We start from the raw sequence: 20,216 nt of genomic DNA on the forward strand, positions 1-20,216 counted from the left end.
AAGAAGAACAAATCATCACCAGTCAGAATACGGCGATCAACTTATTTTCATTCTGTTTACTTTTTTACTTTTACCAACTCATTTGTATAAACACTTGGTCAGTGAACCACAGAGATTATTTCCTTGGTCATATCAAAAGTCACTATAACTTTTTTTAAAAACCTATTTTACCTATTTTCACTGGAGGTTGACCCAAACAATGGCGGGTAGTAGTTAAGAAGTTATAATCTGCTGATTCCCTTCAACAAATTAACATAAATTCCGAGTCAATAATACCTTAATAAAGCGATTATAACTTAAAGAATCATGGCCTGCGATTATTTGCACATGGGTTTTGCAACACTAGTAATCTGAGTTGGCTAGGGTACAGAGTGCACACTTTAACTATTAATTTAACACAAAATACAATTGAGACTGTATTGCCTATTCCATTTTTGTATTATTTTGTTACACACCTGCTGCAAATGGGATTTTTTGGGTATTAAAGGAAGGTTTGGAAAGGAAACAGTTATGACACAAACTGGGACAATTTAGTAGTTTAGTAATAAATCAACTTCATGGCCTGTATCGTGGTTATTACACTACTAGTGTAAGTATTAAGAGCTTCAAAAAAAGTTTCTACTTACCTGTTCTTCTCCCCTCTTCTTTTCCTCTCGCTTTGCTTCTAGTTTTGTAGTTAATCTGACAAGAAAATTATACAATAGTACATTTATTTATGAAATATTTTGTCTGTATTTCAGTTTTCAAATGTAATACAATTTGATCAGCTATATAAATAGCTAGTTGGGACAGCAGGAAATTGAGAAAAAAAATGAATATAAGTCAGAGGATTCTGGGCTATAAGCAGCTACTGTTTCCTGAGCTTTGAACCCTGCATCTTAAACATAGGTGCTGCTGATTTGTGGATTTTATCTGGCTTACAGGCTTCATGCCGCCGAACACGGCCGAGAGGTTTACACCGTGCAGATCCGACTGAAAGCGTGTTGCAATCACAGATCTACAGTACGCTATTGGCAAGGTGGGTATGTCCTGCACCGTACGGTTTACCATCCTGTTTTGGAAAAACAATCTCTATACACACAACAGATGGAAGCAGGACCAATACATCGCTAATGTGTTTTGGTAAGGTGGACTAAGAATATTTGCCAAAACTTCAACAGCATAAAAAATTGACTATTTCTGTGATATGCCACACCTGTGAAATCGATGGAATATCAACAAAGGAGAAGTGTTCCCTAACACAAATTCAGAGAAAGATTTGTAATCTTGTAATTTTGCAATTGAAAAATAGGATTTCTGTGTAACAGCGGCAAAAGCAAAAACATTAAGTTTATATTTTTGTTCAATATATCTTCAATGTTATGATTGTTGCAATATGCATATGCATTTAGATTTTTTATTACTCTAACTCCTTACTATTGGGATACTCTGAATAATTTGTTTAAAAGACTGCAGTTATTTAAAAATACTGCAACCAAAGTTCTGACTGGGATTAGCAAAAGAGATCGCATTTCTCCTACATTAGTAAAAGCCCAAAAACTTTGCAAAAGACTGTTTTTCAAGCAATAAGAAAAATGTTAAGTGCTTGATTTAGTGTTTGTAGGTCTACGTTTGCAACTTTGATATTTTGAAAAAATTAAATGGGATCTCAGTAGTTCCACTCAGATCATCACATCACAGCAATAGGGTGTCAATCATTGCAGCCGTTCCTCACAACGTGCAAGCCTAAATTGCCTAGATGTAGACTTTCTAGGACAGGTATCACTTTGTAATACATCTCAACAATTAGAAATGCATGGGTGTTCTATGTATGTATGTACTGTATGTATGTATGGAAAAAAATAATATGGAATGGAATGGAATAAATAAATAATGGAATTATTTAATTTAATTAATTTTAATCAAATATGATCAAATAAAAGTTATTCTTTCTCTGGCTATAAACAGGCTTATAGCTCATTGTATATTTTTTACCCCCTTACCTCTCCACCTCAGAATCCCGGTTTTCTTCAGTATTAGAACACGCAAGATTCACCATAGCTGGGCAAGAGGGTGGGTCTAGATAGAACAGAAAAAAAGCAAAAAATTAGTGCATAAAGAATAAAAAAGAATTAGTGTCACTTTGAGCTGTTGCAGGGCAGTACGCTGGTGCAGTGGGTAGCAATGTCGCCTCAGAGATGGTGGAACGAGTGCCTTTCTGTGCATATTCTCCCTTGCATGTACAAAAGGTTTTTTGCATTGCAATATGTCCGGTCTAGGTGCAGTATACAAATACATACGTTAAACTTTAAACAGACTTTCTAGATTTTGACTTTAGATAATGTGCGAGAACCTCTATTTCACTTTGCCATCTTGGGGAGAAATCAACACATGATGTGTTTTCTTTTGGGAGATTTATTGATTAAAAAAACATTTTTACAGAAATGCAAATAATAAAAGTTCCTGGTGTTCAGGAAAAAAGTAAGTTTAGTTTATTTCAGTTATGGAAGGTCATAGAACATAGATGTTACGTGCCTTTTTGTTATAAATTGGCACTGTATAAATAGACTAAATTTAAAAGAAATTATAGACATATCATCTTCTTTGATAAGTACTGTAATGTAAAATGTCAATTAATTTTCCACACTGGTAGTGTAAATGCACTGTTAAGACTATCCAGTCCACCAGAAATATAAAACAGACATTAAAAAAAATTGAAGTTTTAAGTTGAAAAAAATTGGCATCAGTAATTGTAACATTAGAATATGATTATTACTATACTAGCATTACCCATTGTGAATGGCTGTGTTGTCCTATAGCTTGCTCACCTTTTGCTGTTTGAGGTGTTGCTGATTCTGTGGGTATTGCTGCTGAACTAATGGGCGCTGCTGAAGCTGTTGCCTGTTCTGTGGCTGTGCTGTCGCAGAGACTCTCCACAGGTGAACGTGTCTCTGGTAACACCAAACCATGTCCAATTTGTTCAATATGTACCTGAAAAAAAGCAAAAATAATAAACAGCCATAAAGGTAAAATCACCAACATAACATTTTCAAGTAAACAAAAATGACATATTTTTTGCTTGCTATTGTTTGCGTGAGAAAGTGGAATGCAATAGGTGTATTTTTTTTTTTTTAAGAACTGGCCAACTATAGGCCAACTATAATTTCAAATTGTAGCTAGACAATTATCTGACCACCTGAGAAGGAATAACTTTTTTGATTTTCAGTCAGAATTTAGACAACCTCACAGCAGAGAAACAGCTCTGATTGGAGTCACTAATAATCTAGTCTAGTCTAGTTTTTAGTCCTTGTCCTGTTAGATCTTAGTGCTAAGTGCTTAATCCTATTTGTTGAACAGATTCCAGTTTGTTAATGTTAATGATAAAACCTCCATATGCACAAGGTTTAGCTTTGAGGTACCACAGGGTTCTGTGCTTGGTCCAATACTATTCAGTCTATACAGTACATTCTAGGTAATATTAGGAAGCACTCTACACATTTTCATTGTTATGCAGATGATGCACAGCTGTATCTGTTTTGAAACCAAATGAAACAGATCATCCATCCTTCCATTTTCTATCGCTTATTCGCATGCGGGGTCGCGGGTGCTAGAGCCTATCCTAGCAATTTTTAGGCGTGAGGCGGGGTAAACCCTGGAGAGGTCAGCAGTCCATCGCAGGGCCACACATACAAACAACCATTCACACCCACACTCAGACCTACGGGAAATTTAGAGTGACAAATCAACCTAACGCATGTTTTTGGACCAGGAGAACCCGTGGAGAACCCACGTGACAGACAACTCACACACACACTCACACCTACGAGAAATTTAGAGTGACCAATTACCCTAATTGAGACAGATCAACTAGTCAAAATTCAAACTTGTTTAAAAGACATCAAATCCTGGATGTCCCAAAACTTCCTTCAACTAAATTCAGATAAAACTGAGGTTCTTATCATTGGACCTAAAAATCACAAAGTGACACTACTGAATCAGATATCTTACCTTGGATGACATATTAACTTCAGATTCTACTGTGAGGAACCTTGGTGTCATCTTTGACCAGGATATCTCTTTTACATCATGTATTAAACAAATCTCAAGTCCGAGAAGCTGACACACTCTCCACCTTTAAGATCAGCTCTTCCTTTTTGATAAAGCTTAGAGTTAAAGATGGTTCAGGTCACTGGCAATGATTGTTGTCACAGGAACTATCTCCTAATTAAGCTGCAATAGACATAGACTGCTGGGGGACTTAATTTATACACTGAGCTCCTCTGTTTCCTTCTGTCTCTTCTATCCAATAACCTCCTATCATTGTTCCATGTTTAACTAATCTTGTCTCTTTCTTTCCAGTAGTTGTGCTTCTCCCTCTTTCCCACACTCTGTCCTCACCTACAGGTATCATTGGACTCAGAGCTGATTATACCAATGATTTTATTTGTCTGTGATAGGCAGCTGTAGATCCAACTATCCTGCCTGTTCTCTGTTGTTGCTTGATGATGTTTCTGTGCACTTCTCTCTGTCTATCCCCTAACCCCACACGGTCAAGGCAGATGGCCGCCCACATTTATCCTGGTTCTGCTGGAGGTTTTTTCCTTGTTAGAGAGGGAGTTTTTCCTCTCTACTGTTGCAATTGAAGAGTTGTAGCATGGGTCGTGGCTTGTCATTAAAGAATGATGGTGCCTCCCGAAGCCAGACCAGTTGAGAACCACTGTTTTAAGCAGTATTACATTAAATTGCCACAGTGCACAGTCAGTCAACAAAGCAAATTAACTCAGTTTACTGTAATAAGACAGCATTTGAACAAACTGTAAAAATAGCCCTAAAATGCAACACAAAAAGTATGAAGCAGGCCGACAGCCACTACATTTCAGCCTGTACGACCCTCATGACACAGTAATGTACTGTAGAGCATGTTGCTCTGATAAGATTTTTAATACAAAGCTCAATATAAGAATTTAATTTTACACTGTCAACAGATGGAGGAACCCAGCGTTTGGAAGACTGTGTACTGTGTAACACAAACATCTTAAAATGGTGGCTGGCCCATGTTGCAAAATCTGTATACATGTGCGTGTTATAAATACAAAGCTGAACAGAAGGCATTTAGAGGCTTATGGAGGAGACAAAAATAAACACAAAGCCAATAGGAGACACCAATAATATAAACTAGTCGAATGCCCCACCATGACGAAAGGAGCAGAGTGGGGAGTGGACCCATATAAACAAAGAATTACGCTAGGGCAAGACGGGTATACTTGGCTGAAAATAACCTAAAAAAAGCTGCATCTTAAAAAAACTGATCAGTCTATCCCAGGTAACTAACTACGTTTGTACAGAGTTTAGTGAATAAATATGTTACTTTGGAACTCACTGCTTTTGCCCTTTGTAACTCTGCAGAAGAAAACCTTCCAACTCATAGACAGCAAGATAAATACTTTAGCCTCAGCACCACCTATGTGCCTCTGTCTACAAGGCTAAGAGCACACTCTAATAGGGGAGAAGTTTTTTTATATATTCACATTAATGTGTCAATTTGGTCATATTAATTCCAAGATGCATACAGTATTTTTCAATGAAAACAAATGTATGGTCTTATTTGTTCACCATGGCCGGTATTAGAAAAATGCCCAAAAAACTGCACAGTGCTGAGTGATAGGGATGTAATGTTCTTAAGCTGACCAAGCTTAGATATAAACTATACATTAAAAGTTTAGTCTTGCATCTTACATAAAATAATAAATACTTAAATGTTACAAAATTGAAAGCCTAATAACTATCTAACAAATAAATATTTGGACCTAAATAGGGCTGCAACAACAAATCTATATTATTGATAATAATCGATGACAGAAATGATGGATAATGATTTTCCGTGGGCTGCTTATTTTATGGCGTAGCTTGATGGCAAAATAATTCAGCCACTGGCGAATAGCAGCAGGAGTAAGCTTACATCTTAATTTCTTCATCTGAACATTAAATGTTAAACAAAGATGACATTTATCTGCAAGTTATGCAACACTCAGCTTGTGTCTTGTAATACAGCGACACAAAACCAAGTGAAAAGAAAACAGTGTGTCTGGGATATAGCAGCGGTAACAAATGCTGTGTAACCATCAAGCGTAGACGCTTCATTACATGTAAGTGCTGCTATGTAAAAAGGTAGTTTGTTAAAGGTGGCTGCGCAATCATCTTGTTTGCTACACCATCGTTTGAACCGTGCCACCACAGAACAGCTCAACTTACAATGATGCAGACACCAAATGTAAAAGCAGCATTAATATACGAGGACATGTTTTAATTGTTGACACTGTTTCATCTAGGCCAGAAGGAGCTCAGGAGTCTCTGGACTTTACTTGTTCTTCCGTATCTACGTGACTTTACTATTAGTCAGTCTGACTGGAGTTGTTACAGAGCTTCACAACAGAACAAAACTCGATGCTTGCTTCGTTTGTTTATATTTTGTATATTGAAGTTTTATTATTCAAACACTAGATTTAAAGAGTCAATCTGACTACACTATACTAGAGTCTGATAACTACACTATGCTAGTAGGCTGATGTTGATAATGGGGCCAAAACAAAAGTACTAGATGCTATAGATACAATGCTATTCTGCACAAAAAAGAGACATAAGAGACATAATGAGAGATGCATAATGTTTGTAAATGCCACTTTGAAATGCTTTACCTTGACCAAAGTGGTGGACAGACGACTGCCTGCAATGAGATTCCAAGATATTAAACAATTTAAACCTTGTACTCTTACCTGCTTAACTCTGTTGATTCTTTTCGTAAGTTCTTCAGAAGACACATTTCCAGCAATGACCTCTAGAGGAATTCCATTCTCCCCAATAAAGAAACTAGAGGGTATGCAAACCACTGGATCTTCACACAAGGAATAGGTTAAGGAACAAGTAACACATATTTTGTTGTACTGGCAGTTGACACAGGTAATATTTACTACATTCTCCTATGTGCTGTATCTTTACTATATTCTGCTGTCACTAATGTAGGCTTATCTCAGCAACTACTGGCTTAGTCAGTAAAGCACTATGTAATTGGTACAGCAAGTATATTTCTTAAAGACAAATCTGTAGCTTCCTAATTTTACTCTCTGGTGAAGCCTCACTTGAGTTTAATGTGAGGATAATAAACAACATTACAACAACAAAAGGATACAGATCTGGGAGAACTGTAAACACGTCTCACTGTGGAGTAAGTGATGCAGAACAATGTGGTTAAATGGCATGCACATTAACACAATTACTGAAATGTATTATTTGAAAAACCTGTCACTTTTTACACTAAGTTAATTGCTAGCAAGTAAAGCCAACTTGCTTGTGTAAAGGCTGGTAAGTCAGCATAGTAAGCTCTTGAAAAAAAATAAATTTGTAATATAAAAAATATTTGTTCACATTAACGTAGTTAAAAAATCAAACTGTAAATGTAACTAAAGTAGTCAGTACCTCTTGGCATCAACTTTGATGGCAACACAGCAGTTGTCTACTGCCTCTGAGACTTTGTCATTCTCCCAGGTGGATAAGAGCTGGACAGATTGTTCATCCTCTCCTGATAACAGAGACAGTATTGCCATATAATCACACGTCACATACAGTAATAGTGTAACAGCCAAAACTGATAACAAGGCAAGCTATCAACCAGTTAGAACCGGGAATGTTGAAAGCTGCCTGCGTAACATAAGCCTAAACTGCTAACGTTATCATATGGCGTTTTTGTAAAAACGTATGATTTTGTTTAATAGTGCAAGTGGGCACATAACCTTACATTACAAGTTGCTTCTCGTAACAGTGGAAAGACGCATAGTTGATCTGTGAATCGCTATGCTAGCTAGGTAATGGCTAAAGGATGATGACAAACCATGAGCAGCTACAGCGCTAGCGCTATTTATAACTTGGCACGTACTCAGGTTTGCTGACTAATGGACAACAATAATTTACGTTACCTATAATGACAACGACAAAGACGAAACTCCGCTGTTTGGCTGCGTTTATAGCCTCGCGAATTGATCCCTCAAACCAAAGCATGTTTCCGATAATTATTTTCTTCCTGCGTTGAAGTCAGCCGTTCGTTGCTTATACGTACACAAGCCACAATTGGGAGCAGGGGCTAGTGTACTGCGCCTGTGCTACAATGGTTACGGTGTTCGCCAAATGCAAGGTTCGCCACTTCCTGGCTTCAAAATAAGACGCTTCACCTAAAAAAAAAAAAAAAAAAAGCTTCAACGCTGCATTTAACTTTTCTGCTGCATCAAAAATGCTTCATGTCTGTGCATGAAGGCAAAAGTATTCAAATCCTCTGATGAAGAGTAAATCAAACTAAATATATATAAGTAAACCTTTAATAGTCCCGCAGTGGGGGAATTACTTACTTACTCACAACAGCAGTACGCAAGACTACAACAGTTTGTGTTGGCACAGTACAAAGCAGTACAGTACAGTTGGAGTGAGTATGAGGTCAATATATATATATATATATATATATATATATATATATATATATATATATATATATATATATATATATATATATATATATATATATATATATATATATATATATATATATATATATATATATATACCACTCTATTCTCACCCTCCGCGGGTGGTCTCTCATCCACTTTCCAAGCTCGGGTCCTCTACCAGAGGCCAGGGAGCTTTAGGGTTCTGCGCAGTATCCTTGCTGTTCCTAGGACTGCACTTTTCTGGACTGAGATTGCGGGTGTTTTTCCAGGGATCTGTTGTAGCCACTCCTCCAGTTTGGGGGTCACAGCCCCCAGTGCTCCGATCACCACAGAAACCACTGTGACCTTCACCTTCCAAGCCTTCTCCAGTTCTCCTCTGAGCCCTTGGTATTTCTCTAGTTTCTCATGTTCCTTTTTCCTGATGTTGCCATCGCTTGGTATTGCCACATCCACCACTACGGCTTTTCTCTGTTCTTTGTCCACCACCACAATGTCTGGTTGGTTCGCCATTACCATTCTGTCTGTCTGTATCTGGAAATCCCACAGGATCTTGGCTTGCTCGTTCTCTACCACCTTGGGAGGTGTTTCCCATTTTGACCTTGGGGTTTCCAGTCCATACTCTGCGCAGATGTTCCTGTATACTATGCCAGCCACTTGGTTATGGCGTTCCATGTATGCTTTCCCTGCCAGCATCTTACACCCTGCAGTTATGTGCTGGACTGTCTCAGGGGCCTCTTTGCACAGTCTACACCTTGGGTCTTGCCTGGTGTGGTAGATCTGGGCCTCTATGGCTCTGGTGATCAGGGCCTGCTCCTGTGCAGCCAGGATGAGTGCCTCTGTGTTGTCCTTCAGCCCAGCCCTTTCAAGCCATTGGTAGGATTTGTTGAGATCAGCCACTTCAGTTATGTTCCGGTGGTACATCCCGTGTAAGGGCTTGTCCTCCCATGATGGTCCCTCTTCCAGCATCTCATCCTCTGTTCTCCACTGCCTGAGACATTCACTCAGCACGTCATCTGTCTGGGCCTTATCCTTGATGTACTTATGGATCTTGCATGTTTCATCCTGGATAGTGGCTCTCACGCTTACTAGTCCTCGGCCTCCTTCCTTGCGGCTAGCGTACAGTCTCAGGGTGCTGGATTTGGGGTGGAACCCTCCATGCATGGTGAGGAGCTTTCGTGTCTTAACATCTGTGGTCTGTATCTCTTCCTTTGGCCACCTTATTATTCCCGCAGGGTATCTGATCACTGGCAGGGTGTAGCTGTTTATTGCCCGGGATTTGTTCTTGCCATTGAGCTGGCTTCTTAGGACTTGCCTTACTCGTTGGAGGTATTTGGCTGTTGCCGCATTCTTTGTTGCCTGTTCAAGGTTGCCGTTTGCCTGTGGTATTCCAAGGTACTTGTAATTGTCCTCAATGTCTGCTATTGTTCCTTCTGGGAGTGAGACCCCTTCTGTGTGGATTACCTTGCCTCTCTTTGTCACCATTCTCCCACATTTCTCGAGCCCGAATGACATCCCGATGTCCGAGCTGTAGATCCTGGTGGTGTGGATCAGCGAGTCGATGTCTCGCTCATTTTTAACGTACAGCTTGATGTCATCCATGTAGAGGTGACTTATGGTGGCCCCGTTCCGGCGTCGGTATCCATAGCCAGTCTTGTTTATTATTTGGCTGAGGGGGTTCAGACCTATGCAGAACAGCAGTGGGGACAGTGCATCTCCTTGGTATATGCCACATTTGATGGATACTTGGGCGAGTGGCTTTCCATTGGCTTCAAGGGTGGTTCTCCACAACCTCATCGAGTTTGCAATGAAGGCCCTTAGAGTTCTCTTGATGTTGTACAGCTCCAAGCATTCAGTGATCCATGTGTGTGGCATTGAGTCATAGGCTTTCTTGTAGTCGATCCAGGCTGTGCACAGGTTGGTGTGTCGCACTCTGCAGTCTTGTGCGACTGTTCTGTCAACCAGGAGTTGGTGTTTGGCTCCTCTGGTATCATTACCAATGCCCTTCTGTGCTTCGCTCATGTATTGACCCATGTGCCCACTTATCTTAGCGGCGATGATGCCTGACATGAGCTTCCATGTTGTGGAGAGACAGGTTATTGGCCGGTAGTTGGATGGGACTGTACCCTTTGAGGGATCCTTCATTATCAGGATCGTTCGCCCTTCGTTTAGCCATTAAGGGTGAGTCCCATCCCTTAGCAGCTGGTTCATTTGTGCTGCCAGGCGCTCATGGATTGCAGTGAGCTTCTTTAGCCAGTAGGCGGGGATCATGTCAGGGCCAGGTGCTGTCCAGTTTTTCATACCTGAGACTCTATGTTGGATGTCTGCCACTGTGATAGTCACTGGATTCTGTTCAGGGAGGTTGCTGTGGTCTTCCCTCAGATCCACCAGCCACTGTGCATCGCTGTTGTGTGACGCCTCCCTCTCCCATATACCTTTCCAGTACTGTTCAGTTTCCAGCCTTGGTGGGTCTGCTCTGCTGTTATTACCCTGCCATTGAGAGTACACTTTCGCAGGTTGTGTTGCGAACAGCCGGTTTATTCGTCTGGCTTCGTTGTCTCTGGTGTATCTCTTTAGGCGGCTGGCCAAGGCTTGTAGCCTTTGCTTGGCAGTTTTGAGTGCTTCAGGTATGGGCATCTGGCTGTACCTCTTAGGCATTGGTCTTTTCATTGCACCTTTCTGGGCCTCTGTCATTTGGCTCACTTCCCTCCGAGCTGCCTTGATTTTTGCCTCCAACCTTCGTTTCCATGGTGGGTATTGTTTCTCATGGCTCCCATGGTTGCTCTTATAGCCAAGCACCTCTAGGATCACTGATGCTGAAGCGTATATCAGCTCATTAGTTTCTGTGATTGTTGTGGTAGGGATCGCTCTCAATGCTGCATTCACATCTTCCATGAGACTTTCTGATGGTACTTCGCTTAGTCGTTGTAGTTGTCTTCAGGGTTGCCTGTTCAATCTCGCCATGATCCTATCTTTCAGGTCATTCGCTGCCTCGCCCACTGTGTTTTTGCTTATTGGGGCTTTATACCCAGTTTCCGGTTGGGGAGATGATGAAACGGTTTCTCCGTTCCCATTCTCCGCACATTCTTTGCATGTAACCCCTCTGACTAGGGTTACTTGAGCAGGAGCATTCCAACAGAGCTTTGTTCTCGCATCTCAGCAATTTCCTTCTTGTTCCAGTAGCCCACTTCTCGCCAAGGTGCTCTGGTTCCCCAACACCTGACGCAGACCTTGTTAGACCGGGCGACGTCTGAGCCGGTATCTCATGTAACGCATGCATTTGTGAACGTTTGTTTTACATCTAATAGAATTCCTTTTGAGCATTGCTAAGACATTAACTGTGTTTGCAAAACTTTAGTGGAGACCATTAGTAGACAGCATTGGATCACAGTGAGCACAGAAACAAGTTTATGGATATGGTGCCACATTTACCAATATTCACTATTGTCACAGACAAACTAGTAATATTTATCTCAAGATACTTTTATTACCATGCTTCTTACATAAATGACAATAACATGTTTGAGTATTATGGTTATGTGTTAATTAACACATTATTAACAAACAAATACAGTATAACTGGATGCAAAGTTTTGTATTTGATTCATTCTCATTTATGGACATTAACAGTAGCACTCTTTTCTACTAATATTGTTGCTGGATTGTACTTTTGTATATGTGTACGGTGTGTGTGTGTGTGTGTGTGTGTGTGTGTGTGTGTGTGTGTGTGTGTGTGTGTGTGTGTGTGTGTGTGTGTGTGTGTGTGTGTGTGATGTTAGTCTAGATACATTGTAGTCCAGCGTCCTCATTGTGTTGGCAGTTGTTGACACTAATTCCATTATGTGCGCAGTCAAAGATGTCTGACTCAGTTCCTAAGCATCGCAGGTCATCCAGCCAGATTTTGCCAGTCCCTAAAAAAAGACAGCAGCGTTGGACTAGATGGTACTGATATCATATATACACGTGTGTATATATATATATATATATATATATATATATATATATATATATATATATATATATATAGTGTATATATATATATATATATATACTGAATAGAGAAAGAGAGAGAAAGAGAGCGAGAGAGCGATAGATCTGCACTTTAGTCTCAGTTTCTGTAATAGAATGTTGTGTCTGTAACAGATGTTGTTGTGATATCGGTATATTGAGACCGGTTTCTGGGACTCTTATTTTGTTAGGATGAGTTTTCGTTTTCAGTTGTGACATTGCTGGCTTATTTCACAACGTGTAATTAAGGGAAGTTTTTTAGCTGTCGCTCTCTTTACAGGTGTTGTCGGAGTATTGAACAGATTCCTTAAGCGAAATGTACAGTATATGTGCGAAATTATGTGTGTTGGTATATCATCTGCTTATACATGTTTGAAAGAATAAAGAATGATAGAATAATAAGCAGCCGTCCACGAGGTGTGACCTGCCGGCCTGAGTTCTGATTCGCCCTGTACGTTTTCTTTCTCGTAGCTCGAGGTGGTGTTGGCGTTGCTGTCTTTTTGTCACTGTGCTTTTTCTAGACCGAGCTGGAGTCTCCGCCAGTTACTGCACTGTGAAAATCCCCCGACTCGATCACTACTTCCTGCTACTCGCTGGATGTTACCCAGTCGGGCCTTAGAGTGAAGCACTGCTACCGTAGAGACATCGGATCAGCATTTTCTCTTTCTCCTCCATTTACTGTACCACTAGGCCTTTTTTTACCACCTCCGTGCCTCTGATCCTGCCAGCCTCTCCCTCCAGCTCGTATCTTATTAGTTTTGCCCTGCTGCTTAGAAGAAGGTAACTCCTGACTACATTTGGTTATTACCCATACAGTACTCATTTTGTTTTAGTCTTCTGTTTTGTTTTTTCTTCTTTTTAGTTTTATCTTCTGATTTTTAGTGAAGCCTGCTTCGGAACCAGTGTATTCTTTTTGCATATTATACTCCCTGTTCAGATAAATTATGGTTAAATTGAGATGGATCTCAATGGTACATTCTTTTGGGGTCCAGCACACACTGTTTACTGCAGTCTGCAGGTAATTCGTATATATGTCAAATATGGCACTAATATCTAACAGGTCAACTATAGAAACACTAACCAGTACTGGTTCTGTTCTATGATGTACTCTGAATCCTGACTGGAAATCTTTATACTTATTCCTCTGTGACATAATTGTCTTGACACTATTTTTTCACAGAATTAGAATTTCATAGGATGTTTTTTATACACAAATTATATGAATCCCAAAAGTACATGACTTTTTCTTACCTGCGGTGGCAGTGAAGGTGGTAACGCATGTTTGGAAGCCCAACATCTTACAGAGAACTCGACCATCCACTATGTCAAAGTTGTCGTTACAAATGGTGCCCCACACCCCGTTGTGTTTCACCTCTACTCTCCCTCGATATTTTCCTGGTATAAGACGCACGTTCACTGTGTTGACACAAAGTATTCTGCATTAATTTCTTTTCCAAAATCATGATAAATATTTTTCTTTCAGTCAAAGTTACTAAATGGTATTTATTAGAAATATTAAGCTTTCAGGAGTATTTTTAAAATCTATATTGATCACTACCCAATATGTCTCTTCTGCTCAGTACTTACACTCTGGTGAATTTCCTGAGTCTCCCTTTTCACCTTTAGAACCTGGTGGTCCTGTGGAAATATACATACAAATACATAATCCCTTGAATAAACTGACAGTTGTTGAGCTGATATCAACTCAGATCTTTTGCCACCTTTGAAAACATTAAACTGACTTGACTTGTGACTTTTATTCATACTCACCTTGATTTCCATTCAAACCAGGTGGTCCGATCAAGCCTTACAAAAAGACATTAGGATGAAACATTATGACAGAAATGACAGATTGTCAGTAATGTGAGCATCTACACATTGTTTCTCGGTTTATAAACATCAACAGTTTAAAAGCAAGCAGAGAATTTGTTGCATTTACCATAACCTCTGCTGTTCCACGTGCAGTTAGCTCTTCAATGCTGACATGAGAGCTGCTGCTTTTGTGTTTGATAATTCTTCGGTCCTGTGGGACTTTAAGAGGGGTGCACCTATTTAGTTTAGCCTTTAAACCCTGCTCTTTTTTTCCTTTTCTTGCTGGTGTGTTAAGCCGTAAGCGCGGCCGTTAAGGTGAGTGTTCAGGAGATTCTGAAAACATGGAGTTTGTCTTGTCGCTAATGGTCTGTCTCCCGTCTGGTGTTAAGGCTTGTACCTCGTGGTGTCTTTCATGTTTAGTTTCATGAGCCTGTAGTTTAGAGAACTGTTAATTTAGTTTAATCGTGTTATTTGGTTTTCCTGCCAAGCATTGAGTTTTTGTTCTAACCTTATGTTTAGAGCTTTAGTCCTGCTGAGCAGTCAGTTTAAGTTTTTGTGTTGCACGTTCAATAAATTAATTGTTAATTTCAGTTCTGAGTTGGGTCGTTGCATTTGGGTTCTCCCCCTCTCCTGTCTCATCAAGGAACCAGTACAGGGGAAGTTTGTAACAAGAGTCACTTTTTGTAGCACTTGCAGTTACTTGTTTTTCTTTTAAACCACTCGTTTTTTGTGCTTTCCAGATTGAATAACGTTAAAATCCTCTGGCTGGTGTGTTCATAAAGGACTCATTTCTGCTCTAATGGCAGATACTAAAGATACTAAATCTAACATTCAATTAATTGTACACTTGATTAACTTTATTACTATGCTACTGGTGGCTAACATACCACTTGGCTACTGCATAACTTGAATAGACCAATGGCAACATTTTGACATACATTACATTGAAGAGTATCAAATTGATTTCTGCAACTGATTTTTGCCTGTAAACTTTGGCTACAGCCCTGTTTCAGACTTCACCCTGTTTGTAAAATGCATGACAGTGATAGTATCAGTTCATTCATGTGTCAACTGACCTGGAATTCCAGGTGGACCAACATTTCCTTTTTGTCCAGGAAGACCAACAATTCCACGCTCTCCTAGAAATAACCACAACAAAACACAATAATGCAAATCTCATGCCCACACACTTTTACATACAGTAATACACTTTTACAGCCATACATGCTAACAACAGACATATATGATCCTGATCAAAAAAGCTTGATTATTATTATTATTATTAATAGCCTGATAATAAAACATCAAGTACCGGTACCTTTTTGACCAAAGTTCCCAGTGTCACCTTTTTCTCCACGAGGACCTGAAATCAGGCAAATCAAGATCTGGTTGGAACATTTATACAGTAGTGTGTTGTGATGAACTTTTCTAGTGATGCTTTAACTGTTACCTGCGACCCCAGGTTCTCCTTTTGCACCTGGTCCTTGATTCCCTGGGGGTCCAGGAGGACCTGCGTAGAATGATGAGACGTATGAAATGCTGTGTTTCTGTTGCACATTTACTAAATAGATATATAAACGCAAAATGTGTCAGCAATAGCACAAATGATAACCTTAAGTAAGACAAGGAAGAGAAACTGAACTATTTCATAACTGCAATCTGCTGATGCATTTTTCCATTTAGGAGCTTTTAGATTGAACGAATAACACATGAAAATAGGGAAGGTCATAGCTGTTTTCTGGTTTTGTATTCTAGTAAACCTGTATGTGAGTCACATAATGTCCTGAGATTATAAGAACTGCGTTGCTGTCTGCTTATCCATCACTTTTCTTAAAGTAAAAATATTAACTACATTACTGTTGTAATAACTACTTACTATTTAAGCAAAGTGCAAGTAAATTATTATAGGCACAACTAAATAAATACAAATTTTACATTATATTAACATTAATATAATCATTATTAATATTATATTATTGTTAATAATAATAGTACAGTATTAGTAGTAGAAACATGAATACACATACTGTACATCTAGCTTACCAGCGGGTCCAGGGGGTCCAGATATGCCTGAAATGTGCAAGGTTTGAACTCAGTGACATAGTTTTTACATATTATATACATATTTATTAAAACGTAAAGAAAGTTACAATGTTTTTCCACAAACGATGTTGTGAATGTTGAATATAATTACTAAAATGCTCATTGCTCCCCACCGTGTACTTGAACAAAGGAGTTATTTGGAATGGTTTGTCCTCTTACCCTGAGTGTTTAATTATGTTTCTCCTCAGGGAGAAATTTATCTTGAAGGGCAGAGTTGTTTTAAATAAACAAGCATATAATTAAATACTGTGTACACACGTTGAGCTACACAGCCACAGCTACATTCAATCAACATACATGTAAGTCTGTATTCTCAGCATCAGAGATTCCTTGTTATTGTCACAGATATACTTGTTTTCCACTTATTATACCAGAGGACCCTGGTCCTGCTGGTTTTCCAACTCTCCCTGCTGATCACCTTGTGTCAGTCAGTTGCTGATTGGCTGAACACACCCGATCCAGGTGATCAGTATTAGCTGGGACAGGGAGAGTGGGAAAACCAGCAGACTGTGGCTCTTGAGGACCAGGGTTGGAGACCCCTGCATTAGACAAACCTGTCAAATGGAAATGTGGTCAGCAGATCAGAGCTTGTCAGCCTGTCTATCTGCCTCATTCCTTTGTTGATAATTGTAAGCACAAACATTAGCCAAAGTGGTAATGTTTCTAATGCAGGGCATGATTTACAGTGTAGTTCTGTATTATGGAAAAACACAAATACAGTAACAAACCTGCTTATATTAACAAACAAACAAAGGCAGGATGCACCTAATATGAAGGCATATACCATGCTATACACACTAAACAGTACACACCTTTTGGGCCCATCTCTCCAGGGGTTCCTGGAAGTCCTTGCAAGCCATCTCTGCCTGGAGGTCCTGAGGATAGAGAATAATTAGTCTGCTCCATAAAACACTCTTTCTGTCCAGATTGTTACAGTTAGCGCAAATGTTGTGTCCCACAACATATGTTACAAGCATATACGTCTTGATGTCCTTACTTGTCCTCATTATTATATAATGATATATTAATTAAATGAACACATAGACGTAATATACAGTATGTCTCACCTGATTTATAGCTAATATTTCTCAGCTTCGCCTCCAGGTTATTGGTGCTGGCGTTGACAACCATCAGTTCAGCCCTCAGCCTCCCCAGCTGTCCGTCTTCTTTACACAGACCGTTGACCTGTTGTCATGGCAAACCACAGAAGCATGACTATGCTGTAAATCACATCAATATTGAGAAATAAAAATGGCCTAAAAGTTCAACATATTTTTGTTCTTACAAGTGAGAAGGTACCTTAATAAGGCGGTCCTTAGTACCCCTATTTAAAATGCTAATTATCACTTGTGGCCATAGTAAGCACAGCCCAGCGAGTTATAGAGGCAGATTTTAGGCAACCTGGACACAATACAGTGCTTGTGTATGAATGTGGTCATGTCAACATACTGTAGATATTTTGAACTTTGTTTCTTCTAGTTTCATTTGAAAACAGCCATCTCATTATTACTCACTTGCAAGGGCTACAGGCATGATGGCATTTATATGAGTGGTCTGTTCTGCCCTGGGCAAGTTGCCTGTCCATAACAGGACCATATATATATATATGTATATACAGTATAAAGCAGACCCAGACAACAGACAACAACTCTCACACTCACACTTACGGCCAATTTAGAATCTCCAATCAACCTACTGTAATTTCATGTTTTAAAACCATGGGAGGAATCCATAAACCCACACAAACACAGCAGGAGCATGCAAACTTCACCCAAAAAGTGTCGCCCACCACTTTGACACTATTCTAACAATTCTAATTTTGAGGTTTTGGTTTTCAACAGTTCCTCCATTAACAGATCTTCCATACAGTGTTTTACATATTAACAGCAGTACAACCTCATTTTGCAAAGCCCACAGCTGGTCTTTGAGGATTCCTGCTGTGCTGTTGTTGTGAACAAGAGCGTTGGGTAGTTTTTCTGACTTGATGTTAGATAGTGAAGCCTCCAAGGTGAAAACTAAAACAAAAAGTGGAACAATGACATTTGATCATTTAACCTAATTTAGTTGATGTCTACAGTACATGACATGAAAACAAGTTCTCAATATGTCCACAGTCTTATAGAAATAATTGCGCTTTCTGTAATACAGTATATCAAATCAAAAATAAATATGTCACAATTAAATACCTTCTACCTTTATATAGAAGAAAAGCACTAAGCACGGTCTGCAGAATCAGGTAAACAGCAAGGACAAATAGACCCCACCGTCTTTTGGGCCTCAATGGCTTCAAATCTAAAACACAAAATAAAGTAAACACAACAGAATGTTACAGAAATATACATTTTTATGCACATTGTATAAACAGAACCGTCATAACACTTGCAAAAGATAACAACTTGCAACCACCTGGTGCTCATTGCTGCTAAAGAAGCTTTAATCAAAAATGTTCATTCAATTTCCAACATCTCCCAATGAGAGAACCACATTAAGTAGTTGTGTTCCTCATCTGACACATTTAGTGTCAATGTGAGTGATCGGGAGGTTTTTGTTACTCCAGCAACAAAATATGTAAGTGAAAAAAGTAAGTAACATTAACGGTAATCGGTAATGTTACTCACAACCCTATGCTTTTCTATCTTGGTTTCCACTTACAACGTTAAATTTATTATTTTATTATATTGTTTTTATTAAAAAAATATTTTTTTTGATGCACAGATCAAAGAGGTCAATTACAAAATTAAATATCTTTATCAGTTTTCATTACTCTGCACAACTGATTAAAATATACAGCATGAGAACAGCCAAACTTTTTCAAATTTCTTCTAGCAACCAAGGGGTTAACAAATGTACAAAACCCGTTCCAAGTATTAAGACAAGTGTTTTTTGTGGCAGTGGTTTGTTGTTTTCCTGCCTAGAAACTTTAGAGCCTCTGCAAATAATCAATAGTTACAACTAGTATAAACAAGTTACACCACAAACGTAAACAAATAAGAGTGCTTCTGAATGGCTATGTATACATAGGCTATGTATACTATGTATACATAGGCTATGTATACATAGTCACTCTATACATTAGCCAGATTTTCTAACACACGTTAGGTAGAAATTGATCACCGTTCTTTTAAACCAGTTTACTTTCTTTAGTCTTACTTACCCTCAGACCTTAGGCTGTTGAGATCACTCCTGCTATTTGACATGCCAAATAGTGGATTATTCTGGGTGTATGACACTTCACCAGTCATCTTGCCTTCTGATGTCTCCAGCTTCACTTGACATAGTCATCTTCACTTCTTATTTTAAAACCGTTTTGAAACATTTTGTAAGGAAATGATGTTAGGAAAACATGCTCCTCCCCAGATTGCAAAATATTTGAAAAAAACAACAGGCATATACTGATGTAGAGGAAGGAACTTTGCTTGCTTTTTAGCTGAGGTTGTTAAAATTGTGTGGTAAAGCATAGTGGCAGAGCTAACTGTAATGGGGAAGTGCCTATTTTAATGACAAAAGAAAAAGGACTTACAACACTGCCTGAAACTACAGCAGTAGAGACATACAGGCACTCCACCCCTCATATCTGCAGACCGTAGCATTATACCACTCTATTCTCATCCTCCGCGGGTGGTCTCATCCACTTTCCAAGCTCGGGTCCTCTACCAGAGGCCAGGAAGCTTGAGGGTTCTGCGTAGTATCCTTGCTGTTCCTTGGACTGCACTTTTCTGGACTGAGATTTCGGATGTTTTTCCAGGGATCTGTCGTAGCCACTCCTCCAGTTTGGGGGTCACAGCCCCTAGTGCTCCGATCACCACAGGCACCACTGTGGCCTTC

At 39.3% G+C, this 20,216-nt stretch overlaps 2 protein-coding genes across 3 annotated transcripts in view; both read right to left on the reverse strand.

Moving 5' to 3' along the window:
• Nucleotides 1-8,148, reverse strand: part of ubxn4 (UBX domain protein 4) — a 22,080-nt gene extending 13,932 nt beyond the window's left edge. The window contains exons 1-7 of the mRNA XM_029137259.3: nucleotides 7,950-8,148; nucleotides 7,453-7,555; nucleotides 7,166-7,194; nucleotides 6,753-6,871; nucleotides 2,808-2,970; nucleotides 1,983-2,058; nucleotides 627-681 (exon numbers count right to left, since the gene is read on the reverse strand). Of these exons, the coding sequence (XP_028993092.1) occupies nucleotides 627-681; nucleotides 1,983-2,058; nucleotides 2,808-2,970; nucleotides 6,753-6,871; nucleotides 7,166-7,194; nucleotides 7,453-7,555; nucleotides 7,950-8,031 (627 nt within the window). The 5' untranslated portion in view covers nucleotides 8,032-8,148. The remainder of the gene's footprint in view (nucleotides 1-626; nucleotides 682-1,982; nucleotides 2,059-2,807; nucleotides 2,971-6,752; nucleotides 6,872-7,165; nucleotides 7,195-7,452; nucleotides 7,556-7,949) is intronic.
• Nucleotides 8,080-19,679, reverse strand: LOC114847472 (macrophage receptor MARCO-like). Of its 2 annotated transcripts, XM_029137267.3 has the most exons (14): nucleotides 19,546-19,679; nucleotides 18,585-18,683; nucleotides 18,288-18,406; nucleotides 17,459-17,576; nucleotides 17,204-17,266; nucleotides 16,332-16,358; nucleotides 15,739-15,798; nucleotides 15,607-15,651; nucleotides 15,365-15,427; nucleotides 14,247-14,282; nucleotides 14,064-14,114; nucleotides 13,728-13,892; nucleotides 12,257-12,379; nucleotides 8,080-8,201 (listed from the first exon to the last, which is right to left on the reverse strand). In XM_029137267.3, exons 1-14 carry the CDS (start codon nucleotides 19,631-19,633, stop codon nucleotides 8,080-8,082), a joined length of 1,179 nt encoding a protein of 392 aa, XP_028993100.1. In that variant the 5' UTR covers nucleotides 19,634-19,679. The 2 variants fall into 2 exon arrangements, with proteins under 2 accessions (XP_028993100.1, XP_040924637.1); XM_041068703.2 differs by lacking the exon at nucleotides 8,080-8,201 and having other exon boundaries at nucleotides 12,154-12,379.
• Between the last annotated feature and the right edge of the window lie 537 nt (nucleotides 19,680-20,216).

Source organism: Betta splendens, chromosome 21 (assembly GCF_900634795.4).
Source record: "Betta splendens chromosome 21, fBetSpl5.4, whole genome shotgun sequence".
Classification (NCBI taxonomy): Eukaryota; Metazoa; Chordata; class Actinopteri; order Anabantiformes; family Osphronemidae; genus Betta; species Betta splendens.